This window comes from Bemisia tabaci, chromosome 10 (genome assembly GCF_918797505.1).
Source record: "Bemisia tabaci chromosome 10, PGI_BMITA_v3".
Classification (NCBI taxonomy): domain Eukaryota; kingdom Metazoa; phylum Arthropoda; class Insecta; order Hemiptera; family Aleyrodidae; genus Bemisia; species Bemisia tabaci.
Window position 1 is genome coordinate 25,511,878 of NC_092802.1, and position 20,142 is coordinate 25,532,019.

General features: G+C 39.9%; 2 protein-coding genes and 1 long non-coding RNA gene across 3 annotated transcripts in view; 1 reads left to right on the forward strand and 2 right to left on the reverse strand.

The window, feature by feature from the left end:
- Positions 1–335: 335 nt before the first annotated feature.
- Positions 336–20,142, forward strand: part of LOC140225646 (uncharacterized) — a 68,276-nt gene continuing 48,469 nt past the window's right edge. Inside the window, exon 1 of the long non-coding RNA XR_011900652.1 lies at positions 336–411. This is a non-coding gene — a long non-coding RNA (uncharacterized lncRNA). The remainder of the gene's footprint in view (positions 412–20,142) is intronic.
- Positions 10,130–13,419, reverse strand: LOC140225655 (C-signal-like). The gene is made up of 2 exons (XM_072305245.1): positions 13,270–13,419; positions 10,130–11,837 (listed from the first exon to the last, which is right to left on the reverse strand). Exons 1-2 carry the CDS (start codon positions 13,402–13,404, stop codon positions 11,601–11,603), a joined length of 372 nt encoding a protein of 123 aa, XP_072161346.1. The 5' UTR covers positions 13,405–13,419; the 3' UTR covers positions 10,130–11,600.
- On the reverse strand, positions 14,366–19,061 carry LOC109044197 (uncharacterized). The gene is made up of 4 exons (XM_019061774.2): positions 18,401–19,061; positions 17,359–17,522; positions 15,734–15,785; positions 14,366–15,103 (listed from the first exon to the last, which is right to left on the reverse strand). The coding sequence occupies exons 2-4, from the start codon at positions 17,494–17,496 to the stop codon at positions 14,778–14,780; spliced, it is 516 nt and encodes a 171-aa protein (XP_018917319.2). The 5' UTR covers positions 17,497–17,522; positions 18,401–19,061; the 3' UTR covers positions 14,366–14,777.

Below are 20,142 nucleotides of genomic sequence, written 5' to 3' on the forward strand. Positions count from 1 at the left end.
TGGGATGAGATTAAATTTTGGAGAAGCTTTTAAATCTTTAATGTTACCTGGCTTTTGGTTCAAAATGGATCCTATTCTCATAAAATGCCGCTTTCATAGCGCGCTTTGGCGCTTTGCGACACCCTGCCGTCAAAGTACTCTATCCTCCCAAAGCCCTTCAGGGAGTTGGCACTCCCCCATTTCCTCTAAAATCCCCTGTCGCCACCTTTTCACTGGGCGTCCCCTTCGTCTCCTCCCAGGAGGATTCCAATCGAATATCCTCTTCGGCAGCCTCTCTTCCTCAAAATGGATCAAATAATTAAAATCCAAAAACGCTAATTTTCATTCATTTTTGTGTGTTTAGGCAATGTCGATCAATCAAAAATCTGCCCGTTGCAACGTGTCGCTGGTTTTTCTCCACCCTCCTTGAAGGTAAGCCTCTTTTTAAGTACAGATTTAATACGCTTTAAAAAATACATTTAATTTATACATTTTCATTTTCTAAATTTTGTGGCAACTCTGGAATAGTGAAATTGAATCAGTGAGAACGAAAACACACCAACTCGATAACTCGAAAATGTTACATTTTTATTGAAGACAGTCAGTTTTTATAAAGGTCACTGAAGTCAGCGCATCTGTTCCATCTTGGACCTTTAAAATGCTCTGTAGTACTTATCTCTCGGCTTAAAAAATATTTTTCTTGGCCTATACTGAAAAAAAATGGTATGCTGTTTTAGCACCTAGGATGTCAAAAATGTGTCTGGTGATTCTTAGATGCTTCTTTGATTGCCCGCACCCAATTGAATTTGCATTCACAGGATGTTAAGTCAACTGCGGGGGCAGTAAAGGTAGCATCTTGGGATGACTAGCCACATTTTTGACATCCTAGCTGCTATAAAACAGAATATTATTTTTTCAGTGGAAATTCTTCATCTACTGTGCAGTTTTGTGTACGTCTTGATTATTTTCATTTTTTCGAGTCGGTGTGCTTTCGTTCTCACTGATTCAATTATGAGTGAATTTTAGGCCTTGTCTCCACGGGACGTTTTCATGGGGTTTGTCCCAAGTTCGAATCGCAGGAATGAAACTTCTGGGATTTTTCCCAGTTACCGTCTCCACGGGATGGACGGGACGGGGCTCATACAGTCCTGCGACTAGTTTGCGCGGGAAGATAAATTAGTTAAAGTCGAGTATTTAACCGGGGTTAAAATAATAATTGCACTCAATTGACAATGAGACACATTATTTTAACTAAACAAACAAGAACAATGTAGTAATGAATAAAATATCGCTCAATTCGTTTTCACTTCTTCTTCTTCTCTCAGTGGGTCCTAGGGGTACAAGTACCATACTTGGTACTGGGAAAAATATTGATTAACTTAATATAATAATAAAATAATAATAATATATCTTTATTTGTTTTTTGGCTTGCACATGGCTTCTACAAATGCGTCGAATTTTCTAAACAAGAAACAAGAATAAATATATGTATATAAAAAAAAAAAAATAAAAAAAAAAAAAAAAAAAAAAAAAAAGACAATGATATCAACCTGTCCCCTTTAAAAAATCGTTGATTGAATAGGGACATTCTTCAATTAGATAATGTCTGACCGGGGCATTGTGGCTTCGGGGCTCATCTTTAATTTTTTTCCTTTAATTATATATTTAATTATATAATTAAATCCTTAATATTTTTCCCAACTTCGTAAGTGGGATTTTTCCCTGGGACAAATCTCTTGAAACGGCTCGTGGAGACAAGGCCTTAGTCTCCTTCGATGTCCTGTGAAATTCACCTAATTTTCCTTTTGAAAACAACTCTCCCTTTCGTTCCAGCAAAAGTGCGCGCCAGGCTCATCACGGAGCCTTGGCTGCAGACAGAGGGAGCCTTGCGGGAGTTTCCTATTAATTGCGAACGGAACTACAGTCGCTCGACTTGATTAAGAAAACAGGGCATGAGTCAGACCGCGACGACGGGGACAGCCCGATGCGGCGATGACCCTGTCTCGGCTCCGACACTCTGAGTGACGTCATTGTCTTCGAGCAGACGAACCTCGTTGACAGAGCGAGCTTATGATTCGTTTGTTTTATTCCATGCAAGTGGAAAGCATTGAGTACATAGAGTCGTAATCAGAGACAAGAGACCCTCCACTGGCCTCTTGGCGACCATAGAGTACATAGAGTCGTAATGTAAATGGGAGAGCTGGCGCCATGTTCTGCTCGACGAATTCCGAGCCCGGTGTGCGCCGAGTTCGGGTCGCTTTTTCGATACATTTTCGATCCAAAATGGCGGTGTGGAATACATGGTAATTCCTATCTCCGTTGTTGTTGTTGTTGTTGTCATCGGATGACCGGGTACCTGTGTATCGCAAACAATCGATTATGTATCGAAAAAGTGACCCGGCGTCACACAGGAGTCTCGGAATTCGGGACATGGAAAATGCTTAAAAGTGGCGCCAGCTCTCCCAATTACATTACGACTCTATGTACTCTATGTTGGCGACAGGTGGAAGCTTTTACTTTCGGGGATTCAACAGTTCCTTATGGACATTTATAAGAGAGCAACAGTCATCACCCTAATTTTGGCTGTTGACCTACCTACATGGTCGATGATGAGCTTCGGGTGACGTCATGAGCCAAACAAGTTTCCTAAACTTCGGCCATTTTCGGCTTGTTTGCGAAACGAAACTGCCAACACGTTGTTAAACATCAACCATGTAGGTAAGTCAACAGTAGAATGCTGAAGTCCCGAAAGTAAAAGCTTCCACCATGGCCAAGATACTAGTGGAGGATCTCTTGTCTCTGGTCGTAATGTAAATGGAAGAGCTGGCGCCATGTTCTGCTCGACGAGTTCCGAGCCCGGTGTGCGCCGAGTTCGGGTCACCTTTTCGATACATATTCGATCCAAAATGGCGGTGTGGAGTATGGCCGGGTCCCCGTGTATCGCTAACAATCGATTGTGTTTCGAAAAAGGGACCCGGCACCGCACAGGAATCTCGGAATTCGGGACCTAAAAAATGCGTAAAAGTTGCGCCAGCTCTCCCACTCGCATGACGACTCTATGTACTCTATGGTGGAAAGTGTAGTATAGATGATCAGTGCAGCACTGCCGTGCTAAGGAAAAACGCCATATGAGCCTTCAGGCGTCGCCAAATTTCTTTTGATGAAACACAAATTTCCTGGTAAACTTATGAATATTTTCCTTCCAATTTTTCAGATAATTTTGGTCGCAATTTTACCTGAAGTTCCTGAAAAATTTCAAGGAAAAATACTAATAACCTCCTAAAAAATGAACATTTTATCGAAGGAAATTTGGCAACTCTCGAATGTTCATACGACGTTCTTCCTTAGCACGGCAGAGCAGAGGACTCTCAACTCAAGTACCTACGTAGGGAGAGTACGGACATGCCGAAATATGGAGCTCTTAAGGCCCTTAAGGGCAGTCAACCTCCCAACACGAAAAATGTCACTGCCAATCCTCAGATCCCAATGTCAAACCAAGATGGCCAAGAATTTTCATTACCAAGCGTTCTCTCGCAAAAATGAGTAAATTCATGCAAAATCAAGTTAAGTACGTGCTTTAGAACGCCGGGTCGTAATAATGTAGTAAATATAAATCACGCTGGATAATTTGAACTCTTGGGTTGGCTGCCCTTAGATACCCTGAAATCACGGTGCAATAAATATCAGCATTTGCGCAATCACGGAGAAAAATCGCTTTCACGTGGACATTTGTTTTTTTCTCAAAAGAGTAGATTAAATTTTGAACCCATCGTGATGTTTAATGACCTTAGAAATATTTTTCCGTCCAGGATGATTATTTTTTATTGTGACGAGGAAATCATATTTCAAAAAGTCTCTTCCTGGCCACAACAATAAATTGGACTGCATTTTGCAATTTGGAACTATAAATTCTGGCCCGGTTTAAAAACAACGTATGTGCCATTAGTTTCCCCATGCACATAAGTGTTTTTCCAGAAGAACCAGACTTTACAGGTCCAAATTGCAAAATGCAGTCCAATTATCATCATACACGAAATCTAATTGTTGAGGCGACTACATTTTATCTTAGGGCACGAACCGAACATTTTCCTCGCGATATAGCGGCTTATTTTTATCCGTGATCCAGTATCTATATTTTAGCGTTTCAAAATGTCTGCTTCTTTCCAATCCCGTCACTTGAATACTCTACATTTTTCCAATTACATGCCCCGCAGATCCACCGATCTCCATTAAAGTTTTTCAAATTTTTTGGCATCGAAGGAGTTGCCCTCTCGAGACCCCTCACTTTCAAGTAGTGGCGTGGCGTGAATGATCGACTATCGATATTTCCCCATTTGAATCCGTGGTAAAGAATCGATTATTAAGGTGTCCGTTGCGAACACCCTGTTTATCGATCCTTTTCCATAGGTTCAATGACAAATCAATCGATATATCGAAAAGCACGCCACGCCACTGGTTTCAAGTCGAAGTGCCTCTTCTTTTGAGCGGCTTATCTTCTTTATGCTCTTGCCAAATGTGCCGACCGAATTTTGAAGTGTGGAAAAAGATAGCGGAGTCTACATTCAGGCATGGAAAGAAATGCAAGAACCACAATGGCAGGTATTTTGGCTCACATTAAAAGGCTTTTATTCTTTGGCGTTGGATTTAACACCGTGGCTCAGGACAGGACGTCGTCGCGTCGCGGTTACACTTGCGGAAGTCAATGCGCCTTCATTCTGCGCTGATGCAACAAGGGACGCATTGTCTATAGCTAACAGCGGGTTTACCGTTTAATCGTTGTCGAATGACTTTGATCGATAAACTGCAAGGTTAAGATAAAGCTGGTCCACATTTCCACTGGTCCGCATTTGATCAGTTGGGTTCCATTGGCTCCAAAAGTGGTCATTTGGGTCCCGCACAAGCTCCCTTAGGAGGGTGGTCAATCAGGTCCGTATTAAGAACGTGCTGTTTTGGTTGAGAAAATGAACTCTTCCAAACAGCGCAAACGCAGGTCACTCTAATGTACAAGGTGGTTTAAAACTGTCGTGGGATAAAATGCGAAGAAAATAATTTTAAAAACTTTCCTTCGGTCTTCCTTCCGATCACCTAATGAAGTCTTTGATTTTTTTGTGAATCAATGCATGCCTATTTCATCGGCCAATGAGAAAATTGTCAAAGTTCGAGATTATATTTACGATGATTTCAGTTTTGAGAATTTTCCATTTCCCTGACATTTTAGGCTAGACTTGGGCCTACAGTTGATCAGACCACCAGCCGATGTGAAGCTTCTCTACAAAAACTTTGAAAAAAAAAATCCTTCTTTTCAAATATTCATTGAGATCGCATCTCTACACTCTCGCCACGATGTTTCCTCTCGATTTTCACATCTGTTGCTTCCAGGGTGGCATGCAACGTAAGAAAGAAATCAATGATTGGAAATTTCAGTGAAATGTTTCATGAAATTTCTTGAGGCTGTGAAATATTTCATATATTTCAGGGACAAGAGTATGCCCCCGCACTCAAACACACAAAAATAGAAGAAAGTCACAATTTTCACATTTTCCGAAACATAAAAAGGAACCGGTATTTTTCAATATCTTTCATAAATTTCTGAAATTTCATGAAATATTCTAGGTAAAATTACACGATTTGATTTCTCATGAAATTTTGCCATCCTGGTTACTTCCCTCTTCGCCCCCAATTTTTTTTTTTTTTTTTTTGAAGGAATTTTATTTAAATATAATGTAACTACTACAAGTATTTCCTTGTATCTATCTACGTGGCTTAAAACTAAAACTAAACAAATTGCATTAATTTTACATGGTAACGTTAGATAATACGATGATTATCTAAAAGAACAGGAATTGTGAAATTCTCTGCCTTCTTTTTAAGAGATATTATAACATAAATGTTTTTAGTTTAATGGTTTCGCATCCTTCCTTTCACACTCTCATTCATACCTTACAGACTACTTACAAGGTAAATCTTGATGGGAGTTCAGAGGTCTCCGACCTTTTTAATCTTCTCACTAATATTGTACTATCTAAGAAGTTTACAGCCTCTTCATTGACATGTTTTTCAATACGACATTCATACCTCTTCGTTGTCTCAGCAATTTTGTTGTCTAACCGTGGGTACCTCCCCAAATTCTCTAACTGAGCTATAGAGAACTGCTCTACGAAAACATGTTATTGACTACAAAACCTTCGCTTCAAATTCTTCATCAATTCTACACTCTTCAAAATGATGCTCTTGTGCTTTTCATTAGAGCCAACGATCAATTCAGCGATAAAAACTAAACAACTCAAAACAAGGCCAACAACTAGAGAAATGAACGCAAATGACACATCATTCATGGCGAAAGGACGTGGAAAGTCTTCTGTGGAGGCATCCGGCTGCGTCTCCGACATGATATGTGAAATGTAAGACCGGGTTACCTCCAGGTCTTTCTGCATGTGGCCCGTCTCTAAAAACTGAGTGATTTTGTCATTCAGTGTCTCAAACACGAAATTATTTCTCAGGAGCCGATACGCAAAGGCGTACGAGTTCAAACATTCCTGGACCCGATGTAATTCAAACATTTCATCAGTCAAAATTCCTTTGACGCGGATGTTTTTTGCGCCGAGAAACGTGTAAGGTATGTTTACTAAAAACGCGTCATTTCCAAGCGCAGCTGCAACGTACTTTTTGATACCGTGTGCTTGCCGCGTGGGACGCCCACCATTTGTTTCCGACTCCTCTCGGGTTGCACTGAAATTGGCTTCAAGGTCGAGGAGCCTTCCGAAGGATACCGAATCCAATTTCCGCAACGAGTCCGTAATGTAGTAAAAGTTATCTACGAGTTTGCTTTTCAACGCATAGCGAACTGAGGCTCGTACCCGAATAAGCCCAAAATAACTCGATGTCGGGCACTTGGATAAAGAAATCCGAACTGGCGAACTCCCCGAGCGTATTGATGTCTGCATATCGCTTGTAGTGACTTAGGAGTGTGTACATGCTATCCTGAAAGGCCGTAACGAGGATGATCGAAGCAAATGAGAAAACGAGGAAAATTAATTTTCCTGTGAACAGTTTGCCCAGAAGCAAGCGGGGTGGACAGCCACAAAGAAAGTAAGCGTAGACAGTCAGGAGTGTGGATGTTGATTCGATCGATTCTAAATAGGCCTCAGAGTAAAAATGGCGGAACGCAGTCAATTGCATTTTAAAATACACATATTGCACTGCAACAAACATCGCGATTGTCACCAGTATCAGAAACCAAATTATAGGCAAGAAACTTTCAAAAATGACGAGGGATTGAGGTACGTAATCGGCTCGAGGGATCGCCAGACACAGTTTGTAAGACTCAATGCTCGTCGTTTGTTCGAAAAGTAATAAATCTGTCTCTGATTCGCTTACCGTGTCGTCCAAAAATATTACCACATCCAAACCAAATTTTTGCCCTGTGCTAAGTTCGAATGCTTCACTGTCGTAGGTTAGGTAATTTTTCATGGAAACAGTACAGTTTTTATCTTGACACACCGACTCCACGAGTACGAAGAGTAGATTATCCCATAAGCAACTCCAGAAACCCGTTATGTCCGCGATAGCATGTTTCGTTTCGGTCGTCGTTATGGCGAGTTCCGTTTTGTGGGAATTTGACCAAGAAAAGTCGAAATAAGTCTCGTTTTGTGTCCCTTCATATAGGAGGATTTTCTGCGTGAACGGATCGTAATAGAAGCATACGAGCTCGACGCATAGCACAGTTTTTAAACCCTTGAAAAATCGCCAGGAAAATCTGAAAACGATGTACAAATCATCGAGCACCCTTTGATGGTGGGAATCAAATCTGCCTACCCCCGAGGAGAGATGTTTTTTACCGACAGTTAATTTTGGCTGTGTTCTTCTTTCCCTTTACAAATAAAAAATACGAGAAAGTTTTTGGAGTTCCAAATGTTGTGGGAGTACAATGGGTGTGTGAGCTCATAAGCGTGGTCGGATATATACGAGCCGTGGTCTAATTCTGAATTTTTTATCATCAGTCCTTTTCCATTTGGTGCTGCTCCCACTGCATAGATTCCTTCACCGGGGAGAATTCTGACGGGAGAAATGCCCAAGCCAGATGAAAAACCGTTTTCGCACCGCAAAGTGGAATAGTTCCGACCTGTTTGAGATGATCGGTCGCAACTGCTCTTATCCAGTCCTTGCTTGCTGCTGGTCTCTAAGATTAAATTCAAAACATCAGTGACTTCATCTACGAAAAAAATTATATTTTTCGGTTGGATACTTTTGCGGTAGCTTTGCAAACTCATGCGACTACCTAGGATAGTCTGAATTGATGAATCTTGCAGACCTTTAATCAGCGTGGAGACGGAAAAGTTCGATTTAAAATTCATTATATGAAAAAGTGACTGACCAGACATTCCAACGGTGTGCGTACAAACCTTCACGGCAAATGGAAGTACATGGACCTCACTATCAGTAGAGGAGGACAGAGCCATTTTACCCAGACTAATTAATAAAATACCAAAGAGAATCATAACTTAAAAGATAGAGGCTACAAAGGAAAAGACGATGTGCGTTTCGACCAATTTTCTGTGTAACTAATCGACTGTCCCGAATAATATCCGCACGATAATATTTTACTATTTTCCGTCTCCAACAACATTTAATATTCAGGTCAACCAAACAGAATGAGCACTTCAAAGTGGAAATGTCTCATGACAGGTTTGTTTTTATGTTAAATAATAAACTATACTTGAAATACCTACTTGGTAAATATTTGACATCCAGCCGCATTTGCATCGGCAATTTATTTCTTCCTATCGAACAATCTAGTTTCTTCAAGTCAATCAGGGTGTCTGCAAGTCGGGAGATTCCGGAAAGTCTGGAAATTTTACAGTACTGATTTTTTAAGGGCGGTCCGAAGGTACTGAAAAAGTGCGGAAATTCCGCAAGAAGGTCCGAAATTCTTCAAATTTTTTTGTCATTTTTGTCTCAATCGGAGCGAAATTCAAATTTTTGAATTTTTTTTAATTTCGTCAATAATTGGAGGTACTGAAAAAGTACCGAATTTCTCTGTTGAGGAGGTACTGAATTTCTTGGGAACATCGGGAAAAAACTCTTTAAAATATCGACCAAAAAAATACTCTTGATTCAATCAGATTTAAGCTTAAATCAAGAACCAAGCCTCTTAATTTGAGCGGATTTCCTTTTGATTTAAGCTTAAATCTGATTGAATCAAGATTCCTTTTTGTTGTCAATGTTTTCAAGAGTCTGGACTCTAGATCCAGTGTGTTTTTTTTTCAGTGAATGTTCTGAAAAAGTACTGTAAAAGTACTGATTTTTGGTCAGCCTGCTTTAGTAGACACCCTGTCAATCCAACAGAATGCACTTAAACGCCCATACTTGAGTTATTGTGCACGCCTTATAACCTTATTGCGCTTGGGTTGAATAAGAAAACTGAACTCGAAACACTCACCCGATGACTCTGTGGCATCGAGATTCGAGTCAAGTAACGCTTTCAATATTTCGTACACGCAACACGCAGTACACGTAATTGAATCGGGCGGGCGCGGCGCGGCGTGCTGCCAGCGTGCGTGAAACGCGCACTGACGGACGCCTACAAACCTAAGGGGATACTTCACGCATTACGCAATGCGTGAAGTATTCCCTTAGGTTTGTAGGCGCCAATGCGCTTTTCGCGCTGGCCGGGCGCGGGCGGTGGCATTAACAAATCTATAGCGCGTTCAGTCTTTTATGCATGCAACACGGACAGGACACGAATAGTCACGTCCACGCGTTGGTATTGACATGCAACACAATGCACATGCACAGACGCATTCGTATGCAACACAACTAAAAAGTGATTTTCTCGGAATACATTAAGATATTTTGTAGGGGGAAAAAGACCGTCCATATTCTTCTTCATTGTCTAAAGAAAGTAAATAACTTAGAAAGATTCATGATTTTTTCTCCAAAATCTCAAAACTAAGAGTTTACTGTTTCGATGCGTTTCATGGCATACTGACTGACAATGAGTCCAAGTTGCTATTTAGGCAGATCTTCTTATTTTTAGCTAATCTACAATAATCAAACATCGAAACACGATTCTGTTACCAGCGCAACTGGCATATGGTCGCATCGAGGGGAATGGATTAAAAAAATGTGCGTTGCATACTGCTTAGTTAATCTTACTGGAGGAGGGGCATGTTAGGGATGGAAGAGTCGTTAGAAATTTTATTTGGAAATGTATATTTTAATGTCTCAACGCATAAACATATAAAATTATACTTCCATCTTCGGTTACGTACACCTGAATCACACAACATTAGAAATTTTATGCTGAAAATACGCCAAAGCTAAGGGTCGGAGCTCAAGAATTTTCTTAGAACAGGGTTGCCACAGTCAGGGAAAACCGGAAAATGTCAGGGAAAATGACTAAAATGTCATGAAAAATTGTTGGGTCACCTTTATTTGCTGTCTAGAATGGGTTTGGCGTTTCGAACGACACGTTTTGTCTGAAGACTATTCCTAATAATGTCTTATTAATCACATGGCATATCTTTAGTCGTCAGAGAATTTCGCCGAAATCAGTCAGGAAAATCAGGGAAATGTCGGGGAATTTCATTTTCTAAATTCTGTGGCAGCCCCGTGATTAAATGAACGTAATATTAATATTTTACCCTCCTCTCTTATCGACTACTAGACAGGGTGAAAATTAAATTACCGCAAGACATGTTTCCTCAAGGAATATTTACGCGGAACATCTTGGACGCAATATTGCACGATTAAAGTATCACGCAATATCGATTGATTACTTTTTGTCAGTAAATCCATTTGATTTGCTGAAAAAAATCATTTTGCGTGCAGTTGGCGGAGCGTCATACAATTCGTCGTTTTCTTCACGAAAGAACGTAACTCCATTTCATTGCTGCCAAATTTCCCCTCGCAAATTGCAAATTAACCAAGAGAATCTTGAGCATTTCTAACTGAAAATTGCGCTGATTTTTCCTCATATTTGATGCAAAAATCAGGGAAATTTTGGATGAAATTGCACTGGTACATTTTTGTGAAACAAATTAATTGTTTGACCCAATTTGGCAACCTTGAAATGGAGTTACGTTCCTTCGTACGGGAGACGACGAATTGATCGAGTCAACAGAAAGGTCGGCCATAAAATGGACGTATATTTCTGTCAAATGGAACTAAGCGCCATCGGGGGAGGAAAGTAGAGGGGGGTTAGGGTTGGCGGCGGAACCGGGCGTCGGGCTCATTCGTTCCTATACTCGCAATGCTTTTCCATGGCGCTTAGTTCCGTTTGACAGAACGCGCTATTCGGGATTCTAAATTCCTCAAAAGGAACTCAAATTGGCGCTTAGTTCCGTTTGGCAGAACTACGTCCAAATGTTTGACTAAATCTGCAAATTTTGATGTTTATTTCGTCACAATTCAAATTTCGAGGGGTGCCTCTAGAACAAAATTTCACGAGAAAACCATTGGAACAACTTTTAGAACCTCAAAGTTTTGTATAAACGGAGTTTTAAGCGTCTTAAGTCTCCAAACTTTGTCCGACCTCTCTTATTGACTCGCCCCATTGTGCGTCAAAGGATGTGGAGAAGAGTTAAGATGCAGCTAGCGTTCGTCCAGACCGAAAGTTGCAATTAAAATGGCAAAACATTGCCTTTGTAATCCAAAAACCCGTCTTTGTTCTTTCCTTTAAGGTGCACCATAGCCGCAATTATCCCTTCCACACTTGTAATTTTGTCAATCATTGGAAAAGTATCTTCGACGCCTTTGGTCATGTCCGTTCGAACTACTCCGGGGTGGATACTTTCGACCAAAATGCCATCTTTTTCCAGCTCAGCGGCAAGTGCTTGAGTGCTCATGTTCAATGCAGCCTAGAAAAGGAGAAAAGAAACATCGAACGTATGAAGAAAAAACCGGCAGGAAAAATGTTCATGCACTGAAAAAAGTTACGGGCTATCAGGGTGGCAAGATTTCATGAAAAATAAAATCCTGAAACTCGTGAAATATTTCATGAAATTTCAGAAATTTCTGAAAGATATTGAAAAATTACAAGTTCCTCTTTATGTTTCGCAAGATGTAAAAATCGCGATTCTCTTCTATTTTTGGGAGTTTGAGTGCGGGTTGCATACTCTGGCCCCTGAAAAATATGAAATATTTCACAGCCTCGTGAAATTTCATGAAATATTCCACTGAAATGTCCAATCTTTCATTTCTTTCTTACGTTTCATGCCACCCTGCGGGCTATATACCGACGTACCGTCCGTTACGGGCTCAAAGGCCGAAAGTTCCGGGTGCTGGAGCCGTAGCTTCGATTGCTCCGGGCGCTACACCCAGAACTTTCGGCCTCTGAGCCCGGAACGCGAACGGTGTGTCTATATAGCCCGTAAGTACGGATTCCACGGCCGGATTTTTTTTCAGTGTTTTAACTCCCGACTATAGCGGATTCAGTAAGGATTTTAGCGTGTTTTACATACTTTACCATATCACGCTTTTTATTTTGTTTTGGTGTAGAGAATGTAGAACCAGCCGTGCTCGTCATAATTTTCAATGGAAATAATGTTTCTGGAGTTGTAATGAATCTGGCTTGTCAAATGACAGAATTTTGAAATTTTTTTAAATTTTGTACCCATCGAATACCAAGGAAATTCGCGGAAAATCTGGAAAAAAAATCCTATCATGAATCACTAATATCCTCGCATTTTAACCCTGCGTGTTCTCAATTCTGACATTTATGATTGAACAGTTGTTTTGCGCTTCATACTTTTTCGTTATTTCCAGGAACAATTCCAAGTATTCAAAAGTCGAAATAGTAATTCGATGATGGAACGACCGATTCATGAAGCTTTTTTGCTGTGTTTGCGCATTTCTACTCTTAATTTACTTTTTAACCAGAATACTTAATGCATTTTTGCGCAAAATTCTCCGAAAATATTCCTGTTAAAAACGAAAAAAAAACTCGTCAACGTTGTAAATCATGGCACGTGATTTGGTACTCTTACCATCGGAATGTCCCCTTAAACTTTGTAAGAGCTTCCTATAACTGATCAAAGTTCAGAAAACGCCCACTGCCTATGTGTCAAAACCGATGCAACTATCAAGAGTATTATTTCTGTCTAAAAGCAACTGATAATAATCTAGGGATTATTTTAGGGATTCACACCGACGGTCGATCTATTTGCGATTCAACCTCGACCAAAGTGAATAACCTAATCAATGAAAAATGAGAAAAAAAGCGCAGATTAGGTACCTCCCTGTCTATTTCTACAAGAACGAAAGTCGATACAAGGTGTCATACTATCTTACCTTGCTCTCATTATAACTCCAATTTCTGGGAATATGACTGCCGCACTTTTTGATGGATCCTAGAATGGAGGTATTGTTTATTACTGCCGCCCGTTTGATACCTAGGCCTGCAAATAATTGCAAATAATATTTCATTTTTCAACTTTCACCCAAGCAACATGATTTCTGGGGTATGAAGGTCCAGTTTCATAGCAAACCGTTTATAAGCTACGAAAATTATCATTTCAGGGGTTTTTCCTCAAACTCGGATTTTTCGCAAACACGGAAAAAAGGGGGTTGTTTGCTTTGGAGACGCAAAACGGGTAGGTAAATTCTGCTGTACTAAGGGAAAACGCCGTATGAGCATTCAGATGTTGCCAAATTTCCTCTCAGAAAATATCCATTTTGGTCGGTGGACTCTCAGGAGAGCGTGGGATATCCCCTCCATTTTGACATCAACTTGAGAGCTTTTTTTGAGCTTGGGAGTTGATTTCAGAGGAAACCGGTGGCACCATCGTGTTTCTCAACACACAAGAATCAACAGTCAAATCGCAAATTCCTCACACATGCAACATATCCATTATCGATTCTTTACCATAGCCTCAAATGGGGACAGAAATATCGATAATCGATCATTCACGCTTCGCCAGTCGCCACTATAGGGCTGTCAAGTGAGTTGCCTAGAAGAAATAGGATATAATTAAATCGTCTTCATTCTCATCTCCATGCTTTTAAAAATCCAGGGAAAAAACTCAACAAATTAATTCCAAATCAATCAAAAGCCTCAATTTTTACCGAAAATATGATAAGATAGTACTAACCGTTGTTGGTCTCAGATGAATTCACTTGTGCAGACTGCTTTAATAGCGGATAGAGGGCATGTAAGATAAAATATGCAATAAATATTTGAGGAATATTCCTTTCGTAAAGGATCATTTAGAAAACCGAGGTATGCCCATCATCTGTTGCTGAGATTGTGCAATTTCCCTGTGCTTCCACTCAAATAAAAATTCACTGAACTTTACACAAAATATTTAGGAAAATTACCTCATAAAATTTGAATATTTTATGAGGCACACATATGAAAATGAAAGCTTCTAATTTATGAAGAGCCGTATTGAAGGTGTACAATTTCAGCGGCGTCTTAATTTCAGCATTAAGTTTTTAATACCTCATGAGTGATTTCACGATAACGGGAATATTAGTATCGCCAGTTCAGTTTACAGCTTTTAAAGACGTACGACAATTTAATTGAAGAGGAATACAACTGTTTTTGAAAATCCTTGGAAGTTGTGACGGTGCATTGATTCATGCAAAAAAACATGAGGAATTGTCTTTCTAAAGCTTTTTAGTCCGTAAAATCTTCTGTCGGTTACGTAACCGACAGGACATTTTTTCCCTGTACCGATATCCCATTTTACGGTCTAAAATTTCTAGTGATGCAACTTATTATTTTTTTAGGTAAATCTTATGCAAGTATGCAAATAAAACTACATTTTGCATTAGTAAGGATTTACTGTTTTTACTCATCAATAAAATGACTTATCATCATAGAAAAACCAACGGCATATACGAGTGTTATGCTGTCGTGATCTGAGACAGAAATAGCAGTTTCTCATTGTCGAACGTATCCCAGTTGAAAAAAATAAAATTCTGACCTGTGTCAATATAACAGGAGCAATACTATTAGTCGTGAAATGCGAAATGAATCTTTGCGGAGTGATATCCAGTAAAGTATCTTCCAAGCTTCCTTCTGCGATACCAGCACTATTTATGAGTAATGTCAATCCTTTGTCGCCAACGATACTCCCGACTTGAAGCGCGAATTCCTTGTATGTGTCGAACTGAGTAACGTCTGAAAAATTATCAGATATTCAACGCAAGTTGAAGTGTTACATGCATTGTGCATTTGTGTAAAAGTACCAGCTAAGCTAGATTTTTTAATTCAAGTAAGAAGGAAGAATCTGTGTGAGACGATGCTTTTATGAGTGAACTTTTTCCATAGTGGAAACAACACTACTTATTTCACTTTTTTCAGCGGTTTAGCAAAAAAAGTCTTTGACTGATTTGGGCCGATCATTATTACTTCAGGGTTCCGAGCTCCTCATAGGCGGATCCAGAATTTTCCGACTGGGAAAGGGGAGGGGGGTCCGGGGGCTCTCTCAGAAAATTTTCGAAGTTTTTAAGCATCTATTATGCAGTTTCAGTCAATTTCGTCATGAAAAATTATGCGAACGTCCTTACGTCTTCTTTCCTCCATTCCTTCCTTCTTTCCTCCATTCCTTCCTTCTTTCTTCCATTTTTCTTCCTCCTTTTTTCGGGCGGAAGGGAGGGGCGTACGCTGTACGCCCTTTATGCCCCCCCCCCTCGGAGTTCCACCCACGGAGCTTCCCTCAACCTTCGATATTTAACGTGTCCTAAAATAGATTTTATATAAATGTATCAATGACTTCTCCCCATTAAATATTATCTAGAATATTCTCACCTAATTTTAAAATGTGAACTCTCTCACTGGATTTGCTCAGCTCCTGCAAAGCCTAAAAAAAGGAACACGGAAAGAGCATCAATGCGTTTGGTAAGGATTACAATTTTTGCGAGGTTAGTTTTTTGCTAACGGTAAAAATGAAATGCTCAAAACCATGTTTCAGAGCTGCAGATAATTATTCATTATGCTAATGACTTATTTCGCGAATTTGGCCTTGTCTGAAGCTTGATGGATATCCTTTATTAATGGAAACTTCCCACCGGACTGAACACCAAAATATCATTGGTTCCTAAGGAATAGAATAATGTAATCTGCTACGATATATCTGTTAAAATGAAAAATGGTGTCCCCCAGGACTCCCAGGGCGGTGAATTCTCTCACTTTCAAATCTATTTTCCTCTAATCTTTCCTGCTGTTTATACATAAAAACAAAAGAAAATAAAAAATAAAAAACAATGTGAACTCGGTTAATCAAGTTTTTTCACATGAAACTATTTTCTAGATCTGTCAAGCATTTTTTAAACGTTGCATGGAGCTTGAGATACTTTGGCAAGAAGGTCCAAGCAATGGGCAATCGCCGGTTATTTGCAAGCGGCTTACATGATGTTCGAGAAATCGCAGCAATGCGCATTGGCATAATGAAGGTTTGATGGGTGATAGCACTGACAGGCTTCAAAGAAATTATCACGGGTTGGAGCCCCTTCATTTCTGTATGATACTCTACGCATTGTTACAGAGTTAGCTTAGTTGCCTATCCGATCCAAACCCTACCAAGGTCTCGAATTTCATTACTTGTTCTTCAGAGTAGGCTTGTTAGTTCGACCGTCTTTAGTGGTTCAGTTACACGATCAAATTGAGCCATCAAACTGAAGCTCTGATTGGTGGAAAAATACCTGACGTGAGGATGCGACCAATGAGAGGCCCAATTTGATGGCTCAATTTGATCGTGTAACTGGACCTCAACGGAGAGAGGGAAATTGTGCACTCACAATAACGGCATAATAATCCGTTGTCCTCTGCACTTGTTCCCTTATTTCTGAGTTTTATGATTTTTCATTTTCACTTGTGGCTTGCAAATTCTCGGCGATTGTTAATTGCCTGCGACGTGAATACAACAGCACACCCACACCTTCTAACCACGGTCTTTATTATCAGTTATGGAAGTAACACCTTAGAACCCATTAGTATACAGTATATTATTTTTGTATAAACCATTCTGTTGTAAGTTATGGGCTTTCCTTGACCCTGTGATCAGTGGCGAGGCGATAATGATCGATTATCGATATTTCCCTATTTGAAGCTGTGGTAAAGAATCGATTATTAAGGTGTTTGATGCGAACACCGTGTTTATCGATTCTTTTCCATGCGTTCAAATGGCAGATCAATCAATGTATCGCTAAGCACGCCACTCCACTGCCCATGATTATAAAGTTTCTAAATACCTATGTTCCAAATCTTACTGCAAGATGGTATTTTCCGTCACGTTTTTAATCATAAATAAAGGTGTGTATAAGACGTTATGAACAGGATTAGTGAAAGAAATACATTTTCTAAAAGAGCTCATTGTCAGCCTCAAATTTATGCGATATTTCTTTTAAAAATAATCGCTTGCAGATTTAACTCACCGTGGCTGTCTCTGGTGACCGGCATGTTGCAATGATAATATTGGCTTGCAACGAATCACTCGTCAGGAACTGTTCTACGAATTCCAGACCAATGCCTCGACTGGCCCCAGTAACCAAGACGGATTGGATCATCTCCATTATGATTGCGAGTATCTTCTTTTGATCTAAAATTAAGATGTATATAGAAAATAGCACGAGGTTACAACGCAAGGAGGAAAAACGGGAATTTTAAACAGAGAATCCGCAAATTTACTTCATTTTCTAACACCAGAGAAAAATTAAACACATCAAATTAAGTTTTCTCATCAAAGTTCATACGAATCAAAGGAATTCCAAAATTAACTCGTACATACGAGATTAAGCTCTATTGTCTGTATTCATATCATTGAACTTCAACTTCTCACTCGTCAAAAATGAATAAATAGATAAATTAAAAATAAAAAAATATTACTCGAAAATAGTGGAGGGTTCTGTTCAACTCGTCCCCGAAAAGATGTTATAACTCGATGAGTTTTCAACCGAAGAAGCTCAAATTTTGAGGTTTAATAGCTAATAGTATGGACTACAACCTCTTATAAACCGCATTTCGATACCTATCATACTTTCCGAATTATAGACTTGGTCTCAGTTGTTTTGGGACATACCCTATGTTGTATTTTTCAACGAAGAAATCTCGATATTTTGAAATTAAGTCGCGATTTTTTTTACGATTTTTTCGCGATACAATCGCCAGAATCATCATCAATTGAGCGATTATCCTCAATCCTCTCGCAAATTTATCTCTCTACAATCGCGCTCGATAAAATCGAAATTTTATCTCAACCCATCACGATGTTTTGTTCGATAATATTGCGATAAATCGACGTCGAAAAAATCGTGAAACATTCCCCCGTCAAATTGCAACTTTTCGCGATCATTGTCACTTGGGGATCGGCCTTTGCTTCCACGAACACTATTTCAGTCTGAAGTAGCATTACACGCCATGTACACCTGTTTTCTCTGAAACCAACGAAACTCAATTGTAAATGAAAAACCTACTAACCTGCCGAGTGAACTTCCGCTACCTTCAAGCCCACAGGTTTAGAGCACGAAAAACTTCATAAACAATCAGCACAAAAATTGTGTATTGTCGTTTAAAATCACAAAAACTCCTACCCGGTTATGTTATTGTAAATTTAAGAGACACAAATATTTCCGTTTTTATTTTGTCGGCTCGGCGGTCAGATAATCTTCTTCACTTATTGTTGATAATTGTAAATCGAAGCCTGCGAAGAAGTCCGTGTTTTGAAATAACCGGTTGGCGGAACTTCTTCGGTCGGGCGCGAAGCAGGACTATTTTTAAGATCTCCGCGGTAGGAGAAGCGCCCTTGACATACACATTACATCACGATTACCACGAATAAATCAATGACTCCCACCAGTTGTTGTATACATCCAAAACTTTACTGACGTGATAGCGAAGAGAGCAGTAAGTGCAAAGATGAAGTTTCGAGAAAACGGGCTCAGAAGCTTCTGACCGGAAAATTTTATTCTAAGAAGCCTCCGTTCTTTGTCAAATTGCCAATAATCATCCGAAAGACTCATAGAAATGGTTCGGATGATTAAAATCTACTGATTGTATTTCCATCATATAAAAAGTGTATTTCTTATTTTCATGCCAGGTTATTGTCAGGCGAGACAGCCGTAGCTATCTTCTGCATCCTTTCGTAGTTGCGTTTTGGACTTACAACAAACACATTTTCAGGTTAGAAATTTGCAGAAGAGGGCGGGCGGCTCTCTACTTGAGAGCAGGCTCGCACTGGCCATAAGGCCAATCTGCTATTGGCAGATACGCCCCCTTGGCGCGCCGAAACCCCCCCCCCCCCCGACAGATAGCAAAATAAGAAGAGAAAAAAATTACGACCGAGAATATATGCGGAAAATTTCTTAAATGAACGGAAGAAGAGAGCGTTAGGAGTAAAGAGAGGTGCTTTTACGCATGCTAGTGGCGAACACAGGTTCAAGAGCTACCTTCTGAAGCGTAAACACTTTCCTGTGAAATTTTCACCTTTTAGTTGACGTACAGGCGCTTTATCATACCCCTCCTTCATTCACTATGTGTAACTACCTTAGAGGCGATGGTCGGTTCGATTTTTATAGACATACGCACCTTTTATAGACCTCTTGAGATACCTTTAAATATTTCTTCCTTTTCAAAAGACTGTTGATTTGGACACACCAGCATATCTCGGGCAAACTTAACCTTCATTTATCCCGAAATTCAAAAATAAGAGGCATCTAATGTGTAAACGCGATACAACTATTCGCGCAATATAGATGTCCACATTGCATAAGAAAAATGTAAGACACGATGGCGTGAGTCGTAAACTCGCAATGCTCCGCACTATGCTACTAGTTTGAAGCACCATTACGAACAAGACAAACGGAAACAAACACAATTTGGAAAAAGAGGGAGGGAAAGGCCGCGCGTTTACGACGGCGCAGAGATACCACTATTCGTACTTGATGGACGTCGGTGCTGCATCCGATAAATTGAAGGCGCGATGACACGAAACGTGAGCTCTCATTGCTATGCTATATGCTGTCAATGAGGTGTCGCTTAGATTCGGTAGAAAAGGTAAAAAAGAGGCCCGAATACATCTTTCCTGTCTTCGGCTGTGTTGATACTCACTCTTTCTTCTTTTTTCAGGTTCTTGTCTGATTCTTTTTTAGGATGGATTTGCAGACCCGTCTTAAGCTATACTGTAAACCGCAGCACTGGCTCGGTTCTTTTTGAAATAATGG

Excerpts from the sequence above, each read along its gene's own strand:
- LOC109044197 (XM_019061774.2), bottom strand. The coding sequence starts at position 17,496 with ATGGAGATGATCCAATCCGTCTTGGTTACTGGGGCCAGTCGAGGCATT. Across the intron at positions 15,786-17,358 it reads GGTCACCAGAGACAGCCACG|GCTTTGCAGGAGCTGAGCAA; the intron begins GTGAGTTAAATC and ends TCCTTTTTTTAG. Across the intron at positions 15,104-15,733 it reads AGTTCACATTTTAAAATTAG|ACGTTACTCAGTTCGACACA; the intron begins GTGAGAATATTC and ends ATAATTTTTCAG.
- LOC140225655 (XM_072305245.1), bottom strand. The coding sequence starts at position 13,404 with ATGAAATATTATTTGCAATTATTTGCAGGCCTAGGTATCAAACGGGCG. Across the intron at positions 11,838-13,269 it reads GGAGTTATAATGAGAGCAAG|GCTGCATTGAACATGAGCAC; the intron begins GTAAGATAGTAT and ends CTCCTTTTCTAG.